Raw genomic sequence first — 13,782 nt, forward strand, 5'->3', positions numbered from 1 at the left:
GGCTAGGGTTAGTGCTACAGTTTGGGTTGGGGCTAACGTTTGGGTTGGGGCTAGAGTTAAGGCTACAGTTAGGGTTGGGGCTAAAGTTACGGTTAGGATTTAGATTACATTTACAGTTGGGAATAGGGTTGGGATTAGGGTTAGGTGTGTGTCAGGGTTAGAGGTGTGGTTAGGGTTACTGTTGGGATTAGGGTTAGGAGTGTGTGTGGATTAGGGTTTCAGTTATAATTGGGGGGTTTCCACTGTTTAGGCACATCAGGGGCTCTCCAAACGCGACATGGCGTCCGATCTCAATTCCAGCCAATTCTGCGTTGAAAAAGTAAAACAGTGCTCCTTCCCTTCCGAGCTCTCCCGTGTGCCCAAACAGGGGTTTACCCCAACATATGGGGTATCAGCGTACTCAGGACAAATAGGACAACAACATTTAGGGTCCAATTTCTCCTGTTACCCTTGGGAAAATACAAAACTGGGGGCTAAAAAATAATTTTTGTGGGAAAAAAAAGGATTTTTTATTTTCACGGCTCTGCGTTATAAACTGTAGTGAAACACTTGGGGGTTCAAAGCTCTCACAACACATCTAGATGAGTTCCTTAGGGGGGTCTAGTTTTCAAAATGGTGTCACTTGTGGGGGTTTCTACTGTTTCGGTACATTAGGGGCTCTGCAAATGCAATGTGACACCTGCAGACCATTCCATCTAAGCCTGCATTCCAAATGGAGCTCCTTCCCTTCCGAGCCCTCCCATACGCCCAAACAGTGGTTCCCCCCGATATGGGGTATCAGCGCACTCAGAACAAATTGGACAACAAATTTTGTGGTCCAATTTCTCCTGTTACCCTCAGGAAAATACAAAACTGGGGGCTAAAAAATAATTTTTGTGGGAAAAAATTTTTGTTTTATTTTTACGGCTCTCCATTATAAACTTCTGTGAAGCACTTGGTGGGTCAAAGTGCTCACCACACATCTAGATAAGTTCCTTAGGGGGTCTACTTTCCAAAATGGTGTCACTTGTGGGGGGTTTCAATGTTTAGGCACATCAGTGGCTCTCCAAACGCAACATGGCGTCCCATCTCAATTCCTGTCAATTTTGCATTGAAAAGTCAAACGGCGCTCCTTCCCTTCCGAGCTCTCCCATGCGCCCAAACAGTGGTTTACCTCCACATATGGGGTATCAGGGTACTCAGGACAAATTGTACAACAACTTTTGGGGTCCAATTTCTTCTCTTACCCTTGGGAAAATAAAAAATTGGGGGCGGAAAGTTAATTTTTGTGAAAAAATATGATTTTTTATTTTTACGGTTCTACATTATAAACTTCTGTGAAGCACTTGGTGGGTCAAAGTGCTCACCACACATCTAGATAAGTTCCTTAAGGGGTCTACTTTCCAAAATTGTGTCACTTGTGGGGAGTTTCAATGTTTAGGCACATCAGGGGCTCTCCAAACGAAACATGGCGTCCCATCTCAATTCCAGTCAATTTTGCATTGAAAAGTCAAATGGCGCTCCTTCGCTTCCGAGCTCTGCCATGCGCCCAAACAGTGGTTTACCCCCACATGTGGGGTATTGTCGTGCTCAGGACAAATTGTACAACAATGTTTGGGGTCTATTTTCTCCTGTTACCCTTGGTAAAATTAAACAAATTGGAGCTGAATTACATTTTTTGTGGAAAAAAGTTAAATGTTCATTTTTATTTAAACATTCAAAAAATTCCTGTGAAGCACCAGAAGGGTTAATAAACTTCTTGAATATGGTTTTGAGCACCTTGCGGGGTGTAGTTTTTAGAATGGTGTCACACTTGGGTATTTTCTATCATATAGACCCCTCAAAATGACTTCAAATGAGATGTGGTCCCTAAAATAAAATGGTGTTGTAGAAATGAGAAATTGCTGGTCAACTTTTAACCCTTATAACTCCCTAACAAAAAAAAATTTTGGTTCCAAAATTGTGCTGATGTAAAGTAGACATGTGGGAAATGTTACTTATTAAGTATTTTGTGTAACATATCTCTGTGATTTAATTGCATAAAAATTCAAATTTGGAAAATTGCGAAATTTTCATAATTTTCGCCAAATTTCCGTTTTTTTCACAAATAAACGCAGGTACTATCAAAGAATTTTTACCATTGTCATGAAGTACAATATGTCACGAGAAAACAATGTCAGAATCACTGGGATCCATTGAAGCGTTCCAGAGTTATAACCTCACAAAGGGACAGTGGTCAGAATTGTAAAAATTGGCCCAGTCATTAACGTGCAAACCACCCTTGGGGGTAAAGGGGTTAAAGGGACACTGTCACCTGAATTTGGAGGGAACAATCTTCAGCCATGGAGGCGGGGTTTTTGATTCACCCTTTCCTTACCCGCTGGCTGCATGCTGGCTGCAATATTGGATTGAAGTTCATTCTCTGTCCTCCATAGTACATGCCTGTGCAAGGCAAGATTACCTTGTGCAGGCGTGTACTACGGAGGACAGAGAATGAACTTCAATCCAATATTGCAGCCAGCATGCAGCCAGCGGGTAAGGAAAGGGTGAATCAAAAAACCCCAAACCCCGCCTCCATGGCTGAAGATTGTTCCCTCCAAAATCAGGTGACAGTGTCCCTTTAAGACTGACTTTTCAAAGGTTTTATGGACTGATGAAATGAGAGTGACTCTTGATGGCCAGATGGATGGGCCAGAGGCTGGATCAGTAAAGGACAGAGAGCTCCACTCCGACTCAGACGCCAGCAAGGTGGAGGTGGGGTACTGGTATGGGCTGGTATCATCAAAGATTAACTTGTGGGACCTTTTTGGGTTGAGGATGGAGTGAAGCTCAACTCCCAGACCTACTGCCAGTTTCGGGAAGACAACTTCTTCAAGCAGTGGTACAGGAAGAAGTCGGTATTGTTCAAGAAAAACATGATTTTCATGCAGGACAATGCTCCATCACATGCCTCCAACTACTCCACAGCGTGGCTTGCCAGTAAAGGTGTCAAAGAAGAAAAAATAATGACATGACCCCCTTGTTCACCTGATCTGAACCCCATAGAGAACCTGTGGTCCCTCATAAAATGTGAGATCTACAGGGAGGGAAAACAGTACACCAGTCGGAACAGTGTCTGGGAGGCTGTGGTGGCTGCTGCACGCAATGTTGATCGTAAACAGATCAAGCAACTGACAAAATCTATAGATGGAAGGCTGGTGAGTGTCATCATAAAGAAAGGTAGCTATATTGGTCACTCATTTTTGGGGGTTTTGTTTTTGCATGTCAGAAATGTTTATTTCTAAATTTTGTGCAGTTATATTGGTTTACCTGGTGAAAATAAACAAGTGAGATGGGAATATATTTGCTTTTTATTAAGTTGCCTAATAATTCTGCACAGAAATAGTTACCTGCACAAACAGATATCCTCCTAAGATAGCCAAATCTAAAAAAAACCAAAAACCACTACAACTTCCAAAAATATTAAGCTTTGATATTTGAGTCTTTTGGGTTGATTGAGAACATAGTTGTTGATCAATAATAAAAATAATCCTCTAAAATACAACTTGCCTAATAATTCTGCACACCGTGTAGTCATAATACAATTGATCATTTTAGCATCAATCCTGTGACCATACAATTGTGGTTATTCCTAAAGGTACATCAAGTACAAATGCCATGATCAGATGAAAAAAAAGTCAATATCAAGTGCCACACTGAGGGTAGAACCCTTGGCATCAGTCACTGTGAAGCTTGGATGCAGCTCCATTAGGAAAGTCTGAGCAGCTTAGAAATTGATTTGTAGAAATGGAGTGCAAGATGAAAGATGTTCTTTGCAAAAATCAATTGATACAAAATTTTGTAATTTGCTTAAAAACACTGCGACTTTCATGATAGAGTTACATGAAGACCACTCCTCGTTACATTAAACCCTACCCTGAAATTAGTCGTTTTCTTGGGAAAAGTGCAGCCTTTACATAATGTACATTTTTTTAAAATTATATATTATATTCCATCTTATAAATCATTATTTTACCCAGAATTGCCACTGTAAAAGAAATTATAGTCTAATACATATGAGAAGATATGATTGGTAATGCCCTTGGTTCTATAAAGCCCACATACTCATTTAGTGATTTCTGTTACTGAATTTTTAACGGACAGCACTCGGCCCAATGTTATACTATGAGGCAGTGCAGATCTGCGTTACTAATGCTGAATTGGCATGAGAAAATAATTGCAGCATGCTGCCAGTGGCTCCGCAATTCAGAGCACAATCACCCATTCAAGTCCAATGCGTGAAACATTGGCCTGCTCTCAAATGTCATCCGAGTGCAGTCCAAGTTATTCGGACACAGACAATGAGAAGATGGAGAAATTAAGATTTAAGTCTCCTACGCACCTGTGATATGATTTACTCACAGTAAGCTGACACTCGTCTCAAACTCTGATCAGATTTTGAGCTGAGCGTCATTAGCATAATTGAGCCAATTCTATCGCATGAGAGAATCATCGCTCTTGTGACCGCACCGCAGCCTAATTCTGATATTGCAATCAAAGTTCCAATGAAGTCATTGACAACTGACTTCTTGATATGTCAAACATAGCTGTGAGAAGAAGTCATTACATTTCCCATTTAAATCTTATTGATAATTTTATCTTAGGCTCTATTCATACCATACCATAATGTACGTCTGTTGTGCACTCCAAAAAGATACTTTAAAACTCTCCATGGCCTTTATTAAGGTACCGTCACACTAGACGATATCGCTAGCGATCCGTGACGTTGCAGCGTCCTCGCTAGCGATATCGTCCAGTGTGACAGGCAGCAGCGATCAGGCCCCTGCTGTGCTGTCGCTGGTCGGGGAAGAAAGTCCAGAACTTTATTTGGTCGCTGGATTCCCCGTAGACATCGCTGAATCGGCGTGTGTGACACCGATTCAGCGATGTCTTCACTGGTAACCAGGGTAAACATCGCAGGGCCGCGCTTAGTAACCCGATGTTTACCCTGGTTACCAGCGTAAAAGTAAAAAAAACAAACAGTACATACTTACCTACCGCTGTCTGTCCCCAGCGCTGTGCTTCTCTGCACTCCTCCTGCACTGGCTGTGAGCGTCGGTCAGCCGGAAAGCAGAGCGGTGACGTCACCGCTCTGCTTTCCGGCCGCTGTGCTCACAGCCAGTGCAGGAGGAGTGCAGAGAAGCAGAGCGCCGGGGACAGACAGCGGTAGGTAAGTATGTAGTGTTTGTTTTTTTTACTTTTACGCTGGTAACCAGGGTAAACATCGGGTTACTAAGCGCGGCCCTGCGCTTAGTAACCCGATGTTTACCCTGGTTACCCGGGGACCTCGGGATCGTTGGTCGCTGGAGAGCTGTCTGTGTGACAGCTCTCCAGCGACCAAACAGCGACGCTACAGCGATCGACATCGTTGTCGGTATCGCTGCAGCGTCGCTGAGTGTGAAGGTACCTTAAGATAACTGCAACAATAGTAACATGATGCCGACAGTCTACCATAGTGTCAGAAACATAAAGATGGAGGATGGACCACCCACACTTCCATTGCAAGTTTTGTTTGTATGCTCTAAAAAGGACTAAACGGAAGGCAAAGAATAAAGAATCAATAAAAGTAGCTACAAAAACAAAATAAGCACTTAACATCCCATAAGATTTCTTTTCAAATTGTCTTTACTACTGTAAATTTTTTTTGTTTTGTTTTGAAGGAACCCAAAATGCTACAGTAACCCACAAAGCCATCAGCATTTAATAATGACAATGCAACAGTTCCAAATAAAGGCTTATCATAAACCTTTAGTCTTACAAGTGACAAATCAATTGCATTTCATTGTATTTTGTCTTTGCTAAGGTTATACTAAGTTTTTTTTTATTTATATCCAACTACAGTGGGAAATGTCTTGCACTTTACTAGATTATAACTAAAGTGTTTACCATTTTTTTCTAATGAATAAATCTCGGTTGATTATTCGCTGTACTGTGAGATACAACATTGGAATGATTCTTTAGAAAGTCTGATACTTCGCAAATGAAAAATATAAAACAAGCGATCTAGCTTGTGTCTGGTGACCGCAGATGAGCTATGGGAAGAGAGTGACATATACTGTAAACAATTGTGCTGCTTTTACTTGAAATGCATGCAGTGGCGAAAAAAAAATCAAATGAAAGATTATAAAAAAAGAAAAAAAACAACATGACTTGCTATATACTTTTTTTGTTTAACAACCTTGTGTTTAACCTTGACTTGTAATGCTATCTTTGGAGCAGCATCATGCGCTTGGAAGGATAGACTATGCAGAGCGAATGTTGTCAATTGTCTCTTTGACAGGGACATACACACACACGTAAAATAAAGTCAAATGTCTCCAGTCTATGACGCAGGAGAATCAGACTCATTAATGTTTTAAGAATAAGCAGTTTCAGGCTTATTTTTTTTTTTTACTTGAACTGATGTAAAGGTAGTTATCTTGGTGGTGAAAATATCAGTTGCAGCGAGATGCCGAGGAGAATAGAGATGGACAGATCCACATCGATCTCGGTCTTGTCTCCTGTTATTGCTGATTTAGTCTAAAAACATCCTTTTTTCTCACCCTCCTTTTACTGCATTTTGTAATTTCAAATTTCAACCTAAACACAAAAATAAAAGAAAAAGTACTTGGCAACTTAGGGTCATTGAAGAGCCGCTCAAGCTTAAAATGTTGATGCAACTGAGGGACAATGAACATCTGAGATTGAAAAGACAAATGCCAATTTCTTCTTATTTTTTTTTTCTTTCACAGTGACCCATTTTCTTGTCTAAAACCTTTCCTTCTCCGGAGGGTGTTCAGTGCCGAGTGACAGCATTTCTATCCAGGGTTGTCAGGAGGATTGCATGAGGCCAGTGAGGCGTTTAGAGGTCAAAGACTTCCCCTGTAGGATGAAAAAAATACAGAGAAATGTGTAAAGTTATAGTTTATGCCATTATCAAGAATGATTCTGAGTTGTATAGAACAAATGATTTGAAAATTCACCAAAAGGAGATATAATATGCTAAATTGGATCCATTAATTTTGGCCAATATGTCTATTAGGTCATATGAACATCGAAATTACCCTGGAGGGTTCATATTCGACACCGAACTTTCCTTTACTCCCTATATTCGATCACTCACGCGCTACTGTCACCTGCATCTTAAAAACATCTCCAGAATCCGAACTTTTCTCACCTTTGAAACTGCTAAGACTCTTACTGTCGCTCTTATTCATTCCCGTCTGGACTACTGTAACTCTCTTCTGATCGGTCTCCTTCTTACCAAACTTTCTCCTCTCCAATCCATCTTGAATGCGGCAGCCAGGGTCATATTTCTGTCCAGCCGCTTCACCGATGCCTCCATCTTGTGCCAGTCATTACACTGGCTACCCATTCGCTACAGGGTCCAGTATAAACTAATTTCTCTTACCCACAAAGCTCTCCACAGTTCTGCACCGCCTTATATCTCCTCTCTCATCTCCGTCTATCGCCCTACACGTGCCCTCCGTCCTACAAATGACCTAAGACTAACTTCCCCCGTAATCCGAACCTCGCACCTCCGTCTCCAAGACTTCTCTTGTGCTGCACCAGCTCTGTGGAATGCACTTCCCCAGACGATAGACTGATACCTAGCCCCGACCTATTCAAGCACACTTTAAAAACCCATCTCTTCAAACAAGCCTACCACATCAACTACTCAGTAAACTAACTTTGTCCTGTTCCCTCCTTCCAAATATTATCTGCATGTGAATCTGCACCCTACTATTCATCTGTCTCCACACCCTCCATGCACATGATATCTGCACTTGATACTTGACTATTGAACTTAAACACACGGGCTGATGACCGGATCGCAGCTTTATAAATCCCTATTTATTATAATTGCCAGACCTGAAATAACAAGCACTTTTCACCTATTGTGTCCCCCCATTTCCTTGTAGATTGTAAGCTTGCGAGCAGGGACCTCACTCCTAATGTCACTGTTTAAATTGTCTTAACTTATACTGAATTTATTGTCTGTACATGTCCCCACTTAATTGTAAAGTGCTGCGGAATATGTTGGCGCTATATAAATAAAAATTATTATTATTATTATTATTATTATATGAACTTTATAGGGAGGTGTCTTCTGTTTAGAACTCAAAGCTGCAGCTCTCTATCCATGTTTTGTCCAATTCCATGGTTAGACATAGGTCTAAGGCTGGGTTCACATTGCGTTAATGGGAAAGCGCTAACGGACAGCGTTGCACGGCGAAATTAACGCCGTGCAACGCGTCCGTTAGCGCGCCCATTCACAGCAATGGGAACGCGCAGCACTAGCGCGTGCCATGTTCGGCACGCGCTATGCGAAGCGCCGGTGTTTCCTGGCGCGCCGCGGACGCTGCTTGCAGCGTCCTAGGCGCGCCCGCGGTCCGTTCCCCGCTCTCGCAGATCGGGGATCTGTGAGAGCGGGGACGTTACCGCGACCCCGGGACGCGGCCCCATTAAAAACATTGCGTTAGCGCAACCCGCTAGCGCTAGCGCTAAACGGGTTGCACTAACGCAATATGAACCTAGCCTAAGGGGTAAGGTTTCTCCTTGTGGAGAGTGACATACCAGCTCTGGCTTGTCAAGTGTGAAGAGCAGAACAAAAATGATTACCTCAATGAACAAAAATAAAAAAAAAAGAATTTGTGATAAATATTGACCTGTCCATTCAAGGACATTTTAGCTATAGTATGAAATCCTGTTTTTCTTGTCTGTGGAATTGCCTTTGTACTGTTTGTTGTGAAACTGCCGCCCACGAAACTGTTTTCTTTTCTTTTCTTTCTTTCCTGTTTTGTCTCTTTGTTTAAACATGCAAAACTTGTATAACCACTAAACCTACTGAAACAACTATATAAAGAAGGGATAGCACCTTGAAGGGAGGCGTGCTTCAGAGACTTCCCAGTGATACACTATACAAGACGTGTCTTGTGTATTATTTCTGGTGATTCCCCACTTCCAAAGGCTGCTCCGACTGAGTGTGATCCCGACATTTCCTGGCGCCCGAACAGGGACCCGAGGTCTGTGTATTCCTTCAAGAACACCGGCAGAATACGAACGAAAAGAGAATCTGGGATAATGGACGGCAGATGAACAAAAACCTGGCCAGGTAAGAGACACTGTTAGATCTCTTATATCTGCCCTGCACTGTCCGTAAGATTTTCTGTGTTGTGTTCTTTAGCGGGTAGTTCTAGTAGAGGAGGATACCTATAGCTCAGGTTCTTGAACTATTTAGGAATTGATCACCTCACGGAGTACGGCATTGAATGAGAGTGAATGTGAATAGAAGGTGTGTGGAAGTTGGGAATAGCCCTATAAGCCGCCCAGGGGGTTGAAACAGAAGAAGTGACTGTCCCACTGGGCAACGTGGTTGCGTCCTTTCGGGGAGACCTCCGCGCCTATGTTCAATCTCTGATCCTGTCTTTGACAAAAACCTGGTGACGGATAAGTGTATGATAGTATGAGCCCAGGACAGATAAATTAGCCTGGGACAAGAATACGTTGTATGTGATAGTATAAGCCCAGGACAGATAAATTAGCCTGGGACAAGATACGTTGTATGTTCTTTTTCTTTTTCTGTCTGGTTGCATTTGTGTTGTTTGCTATAGGTGTAGGAATCAGGATTTTCTTACATCAACACAGTTTAAACATCCTAGCTCCTTAGGAAGAAGGTAACGAGGTATTCTCATACCCAAACGCCACCTAGGGCAAGAAAAAAGACATCCTAGCTCCTTAGGAAGAAGGTAACGAGGTATTCTCATACCCAAACGCCACCTAGGGCAAGAAAGCTCAGGATAAGAAAATGGAGAATAAGCAAACAAGGTCGGAACCAGAAGAATTAGATATCTATACTATCATAAAGGAGAGAAGTGGTGAAGATGCCACTAAGGGGCTGAAAAAGATTTTTAGTAAGTTTGGAGTTACTAGGGCAGAAGCTTTTAGTAGAAAACTATGGGAAGGAATTCAGGAAAGGAAAAAAGGCATAATCAGAGACAAGAAATGGATAGATCAGATCCAAGCATTGATTGATGTCTCTAGGGTAGCAGAAAATGAGGGATGGACATATAATCAACAGAGTAAAAAGTGGTGTATTAGACCCACAGGCTGTGGAGAAAAACAAAATGTGGAATCTAAAAATACCCCACCCCCATACCTTAACCCACATGCCCCATCTTTTCTCCAAACACCACCTCAAAGTTTAGCCGGACCAGGAGGATGGGTATGTCCGCACTGTGGACAACAAAATCCAGACTGGAGAAATGATTGCCTAGCCTGTGGTACACCTAGACATGGCGCTGTACTTGCCCCTGTTAGGGTAGTACCAAGACCCTTTAGGGAACCTGGTGCTGACGGAGTAATGGGAACTAGATATCACCAAACTCGACAATATTTCCCTTGGTCCCCCGCTGAAGGCATGTCTCTCTTGCATAACGCACCAGATCCCACCCAGTGTCCAGTTAGATTTGCACAATATATACAGCAAATTATGCAGACTCACGCTGGAGTTTGGGCAGATGGAGAAGAATTATGTAGAATGAAAATGACTCCTGGACTCTTCCAGGAGCTATTAGCAAATCTACAGGTACATAGGCCCCAAGCAGGAGATGGTGCCTTACAAACGATAGAATCAGGTACACAATTTGTAGATCACTTAATGGTTTTCATGAGGGAGAGACAGAGGCAGAGAGGAACAATGGGAGTGGTGGCTCAGAAATCTGGACAATCAGTAGACGAATATTATCTAAGTGTAGAAAATAATTTCAGAGATGAAGGCATGGATCTAACCACTCCAGGAATGATGAGGTTAGTTACAAAAACCTTTATAGATGGATTGTCTCCAAAAGTGAAGGAAAAGCTTAAGGCCGCAACCCCTGATTGGAGAACCTTGGAAGACCCACACCTGGCTAGACAGAAAGCTGTAGGGATAGAAATGGACTTAAGAGAAAATTCTAAGCCAGTAAGAATTGCACAGGCTAATACTGGCTCTGCTAATCAAAAGTTTACTTGTCATTACTGTAAGAAGCCAGGACATTTCCAAAGGGAATGTAGGAAGAGAAAAGCAGATATAGATTCAGGAACCTTTGTACCCAAAAATAGGATAAATAACCCAGTGCCTGATCAAACAGACAGCTCAGAATGACTGAAAGTTATGCAGGTCTCTCTTCCTTCTAGAAGACCAATAATACAAGTTGAAGTTGAGGGTAAAAATGTACCTTTTCTGATAGATACGGGAGCAACATCCTCCATTTTAAATCAGGACTTTTTACCATATCCTGACAATATATCCTCAAAGGTTACATATGCAGAAGGGTATGATGGTAAAATTCAGGCGTTGCCCTTTACAAAACCTTTAAATGTGAGCTTTGGCCCTAAAACTTTTGTATCCAAATTTTTATTTGCTAAAGGTGCACCTACCTGCTTGTTGGGTACTGATGTCTTAAGTAAAATGCATGCAAACATCCATTTTAGAGAAGATGGCACAGTTATGCTGACCATCCCTGAAGATGCAGAAACTCTGGAACCATATGTTAGAATACAGGCAATGGAGGATTTTCCCGAAATTTACACTCAACAAGCAAAAATTGACTTGTCTCGGGTTCCTGACAGCCTATGGGCAAAAGGAGACACTGATGTAGGATTTTTATCAGTAGCTCCTATACTGTTAGAAACTGCCCCGGGAACCATATTACCTCAGCTTAGGCAATACCCCATCAGCGCCCAGCAAGAACAGGCGATTTCTCAACAAATTCAAGATTATGTGTTACAAGGTGTTTTGGTAGAAATCAGGTCACCCGCCAATACACCCTTATATCCTGTTAAAAAGAAAGTGTCCTCCAAAGAAACTATGGTGAAATATCGCATGGTGCACGACTTACGGGAAATCAATAAGGTTTTGGCACCGGTCACCCCTGTGGTACCGAATCCTCATACCTTACTGTCTCAAATTCCCAGCACTGCTGCATATTTTACGGTAATTGACTTATCAAACGCATTTTTTTCTGTGCCACTACATAAGAACTGTTGGCATTTGTTTGCCTTTACATTCAAGGGTAAACAATTAGCATGGACAAGATTGCCACAAGGTATGGTACACTCACCAACTTTGTACTCTGAAGCAATGCAGACCGTGCTAAAAAATTTCATCCCAGAACCAGGAGTAGTCATTCTACAGTATGTAGATGACTTACTTATTTGTTGCCCTGATGAGCAGACGGCAGTTACCTCAACTGTTAATTTCTTAATTTTCCTAGCGCAAGAAGGCTGTAAAGTAAATAGACAGAAACTCCAGGCTTGTCAACAAACAGTCGTGTTTTTAGGTCACTGCATATCACAGGGCATCAGACACCTCACACCTCAACGTACGGAAGCCATACGTAACATGCTTGAACCCAGGAATCACAAACAGCTGCGTGCTTTCCTAGGTATTGTTTCACACTGTAGACAGTGGATCATACATGCAAGTCAACTCATGCAGCCTTTATATGACTGTATTGCCAACACACCATATTCACTCAGTGAAGAGGCTAAACAGTCATTTTCCTCTTTGAAAACAGCACTGGTATCAGCTCCGGCTTTGGGACTCCCAGACTACACTAAACCTTTTCAATTGATGGCAGCTGAGATATCCTCACATGCTACAGGGGTGCTCACACAAAAACATGGAAACAAACAGAGACAGGTGGCATACATATCAGCTCATCTGGACCCTGTAGCTAGAGCCGCACCTTCTTGTGTAAGAGTAGTAGCCGCAATTTCACTGTTATTAGATAAAGCTTCTGAGATTGTTCTTGATCACCCACTTCTAGTTCAGACCACTCATGATGTACATGGCATTCTTAACCAGGTCCAACCTAAACATATTTCAATGGCCAGACACCTCCGTCTCCAATGTTCCCTACTACTGCCGCCCAACATTTCCTTTGCCAGGATTCAGACTCTTAATCTCGCGTCTTTGCTCCCTTTAGAGTCTGAGGGGGGGTACCATACCTGAGGAAACTGCACTCTCCAACTCCTTTGACCCATCAAAGTCAATGCATGATTGTGTACAATTAATGGAACAAGAGACTCAGGGCTTATGTAATGTACGTGACAAGCCACTCTGTAATGCTACATTTGAACTTTTCATAGATGGCAGTAGATATGCAGATATGAATGGACAATTTCATACAGGTTATGCGGTAGTAACTCAGCATGAAGTGCTGAAAGCAGAACCTCTCCCTGCTAATCAGTCTGCACAAGAAGCAGAACTTACGGCATTAGTTGAAGCTCTAAAAATAGCCAAAGATCAGACAGCAAACATATACACTGATTCTAGATATGCACATGGCATTATTTTCGATTTCGGCGTAATATGGAGAGCCAGAGGTTATATGACTGCTTCAGGCCAACCTGTTAAACATGCCTCCCTCATTAGACAGATTCTGGAGGCAGCACAAGAAACTAAAGAAATAGCGGTGATAAAGGTAGCTGCACATGTGAGACTCGACACCGAGGAAGCCAGGGGTAACGATAAAGCCGATAAGGCAGCAAAACAGGCAGCACGTAAACCCTTACATCATGCCCACACACTAGATAGCTCTGAAGATGGTGAGGAAAGATTGAAGGAAGCTCAGAAACAGGTAGACGACGAAGAACGAGGGCAGTGGCAGAAAAAAGAGGCAGAAGATCAGCAAGGATTATGGAAAAAAGGAACTTTGTTGTGTTTACCCAGAGCCTGGTACCCCGCAGTGGCAAGTGACCTCCACCTACCCACGCATGTGTCGGCAAATGGTATGACGC

At 42.4% G+C, this 13,782-nt stretch overlaps 1 protein-coding gene across 4 annotated transcripts in view; it reads right to left on the reverse strand.

Annotated features, from left to right (window-relative positions):
• Positions 1 to 5,625: 5,625 nt before the first annotated feature.
• Positions 5,626 to 13,782, reverse strand: part of RGS6 (regulator of G protein signaling 6) — a 696,740-nt gene continuing 688,583 nt past the window's right edge. For all 4 annotated transcript variants that reach the window (XM_069731343.1, XM_069731326.1, XM_069731352.1 and 1 more), the window contains one exon: positions 5,626 to 6,879. In XM_069731343.1, coding sequence (XP_069587444.1) covers positions 6,829 to 6,879 — 51 coding nt within the window. In that variant the 3' untranslated portion in view covers positions 5,626 to 6,828. The remainder of the gene's footprint in view (positions 6,880 to 13,782) is intronic.

This window comes from Ranitomeya imitator, chromosome 1, assembly GCF_032444005.1.
Source record: "Ranitomeya imitator isolate aRanImi1 chromosome 1, aRanImi1.pri, whole genome shotgun sequence".
NCBI lineage: Eukaryota > Metazoa > Chordata > Amphibia > Anura > Dendrobatidae > Ranitomeya > Ranitomeya imitator.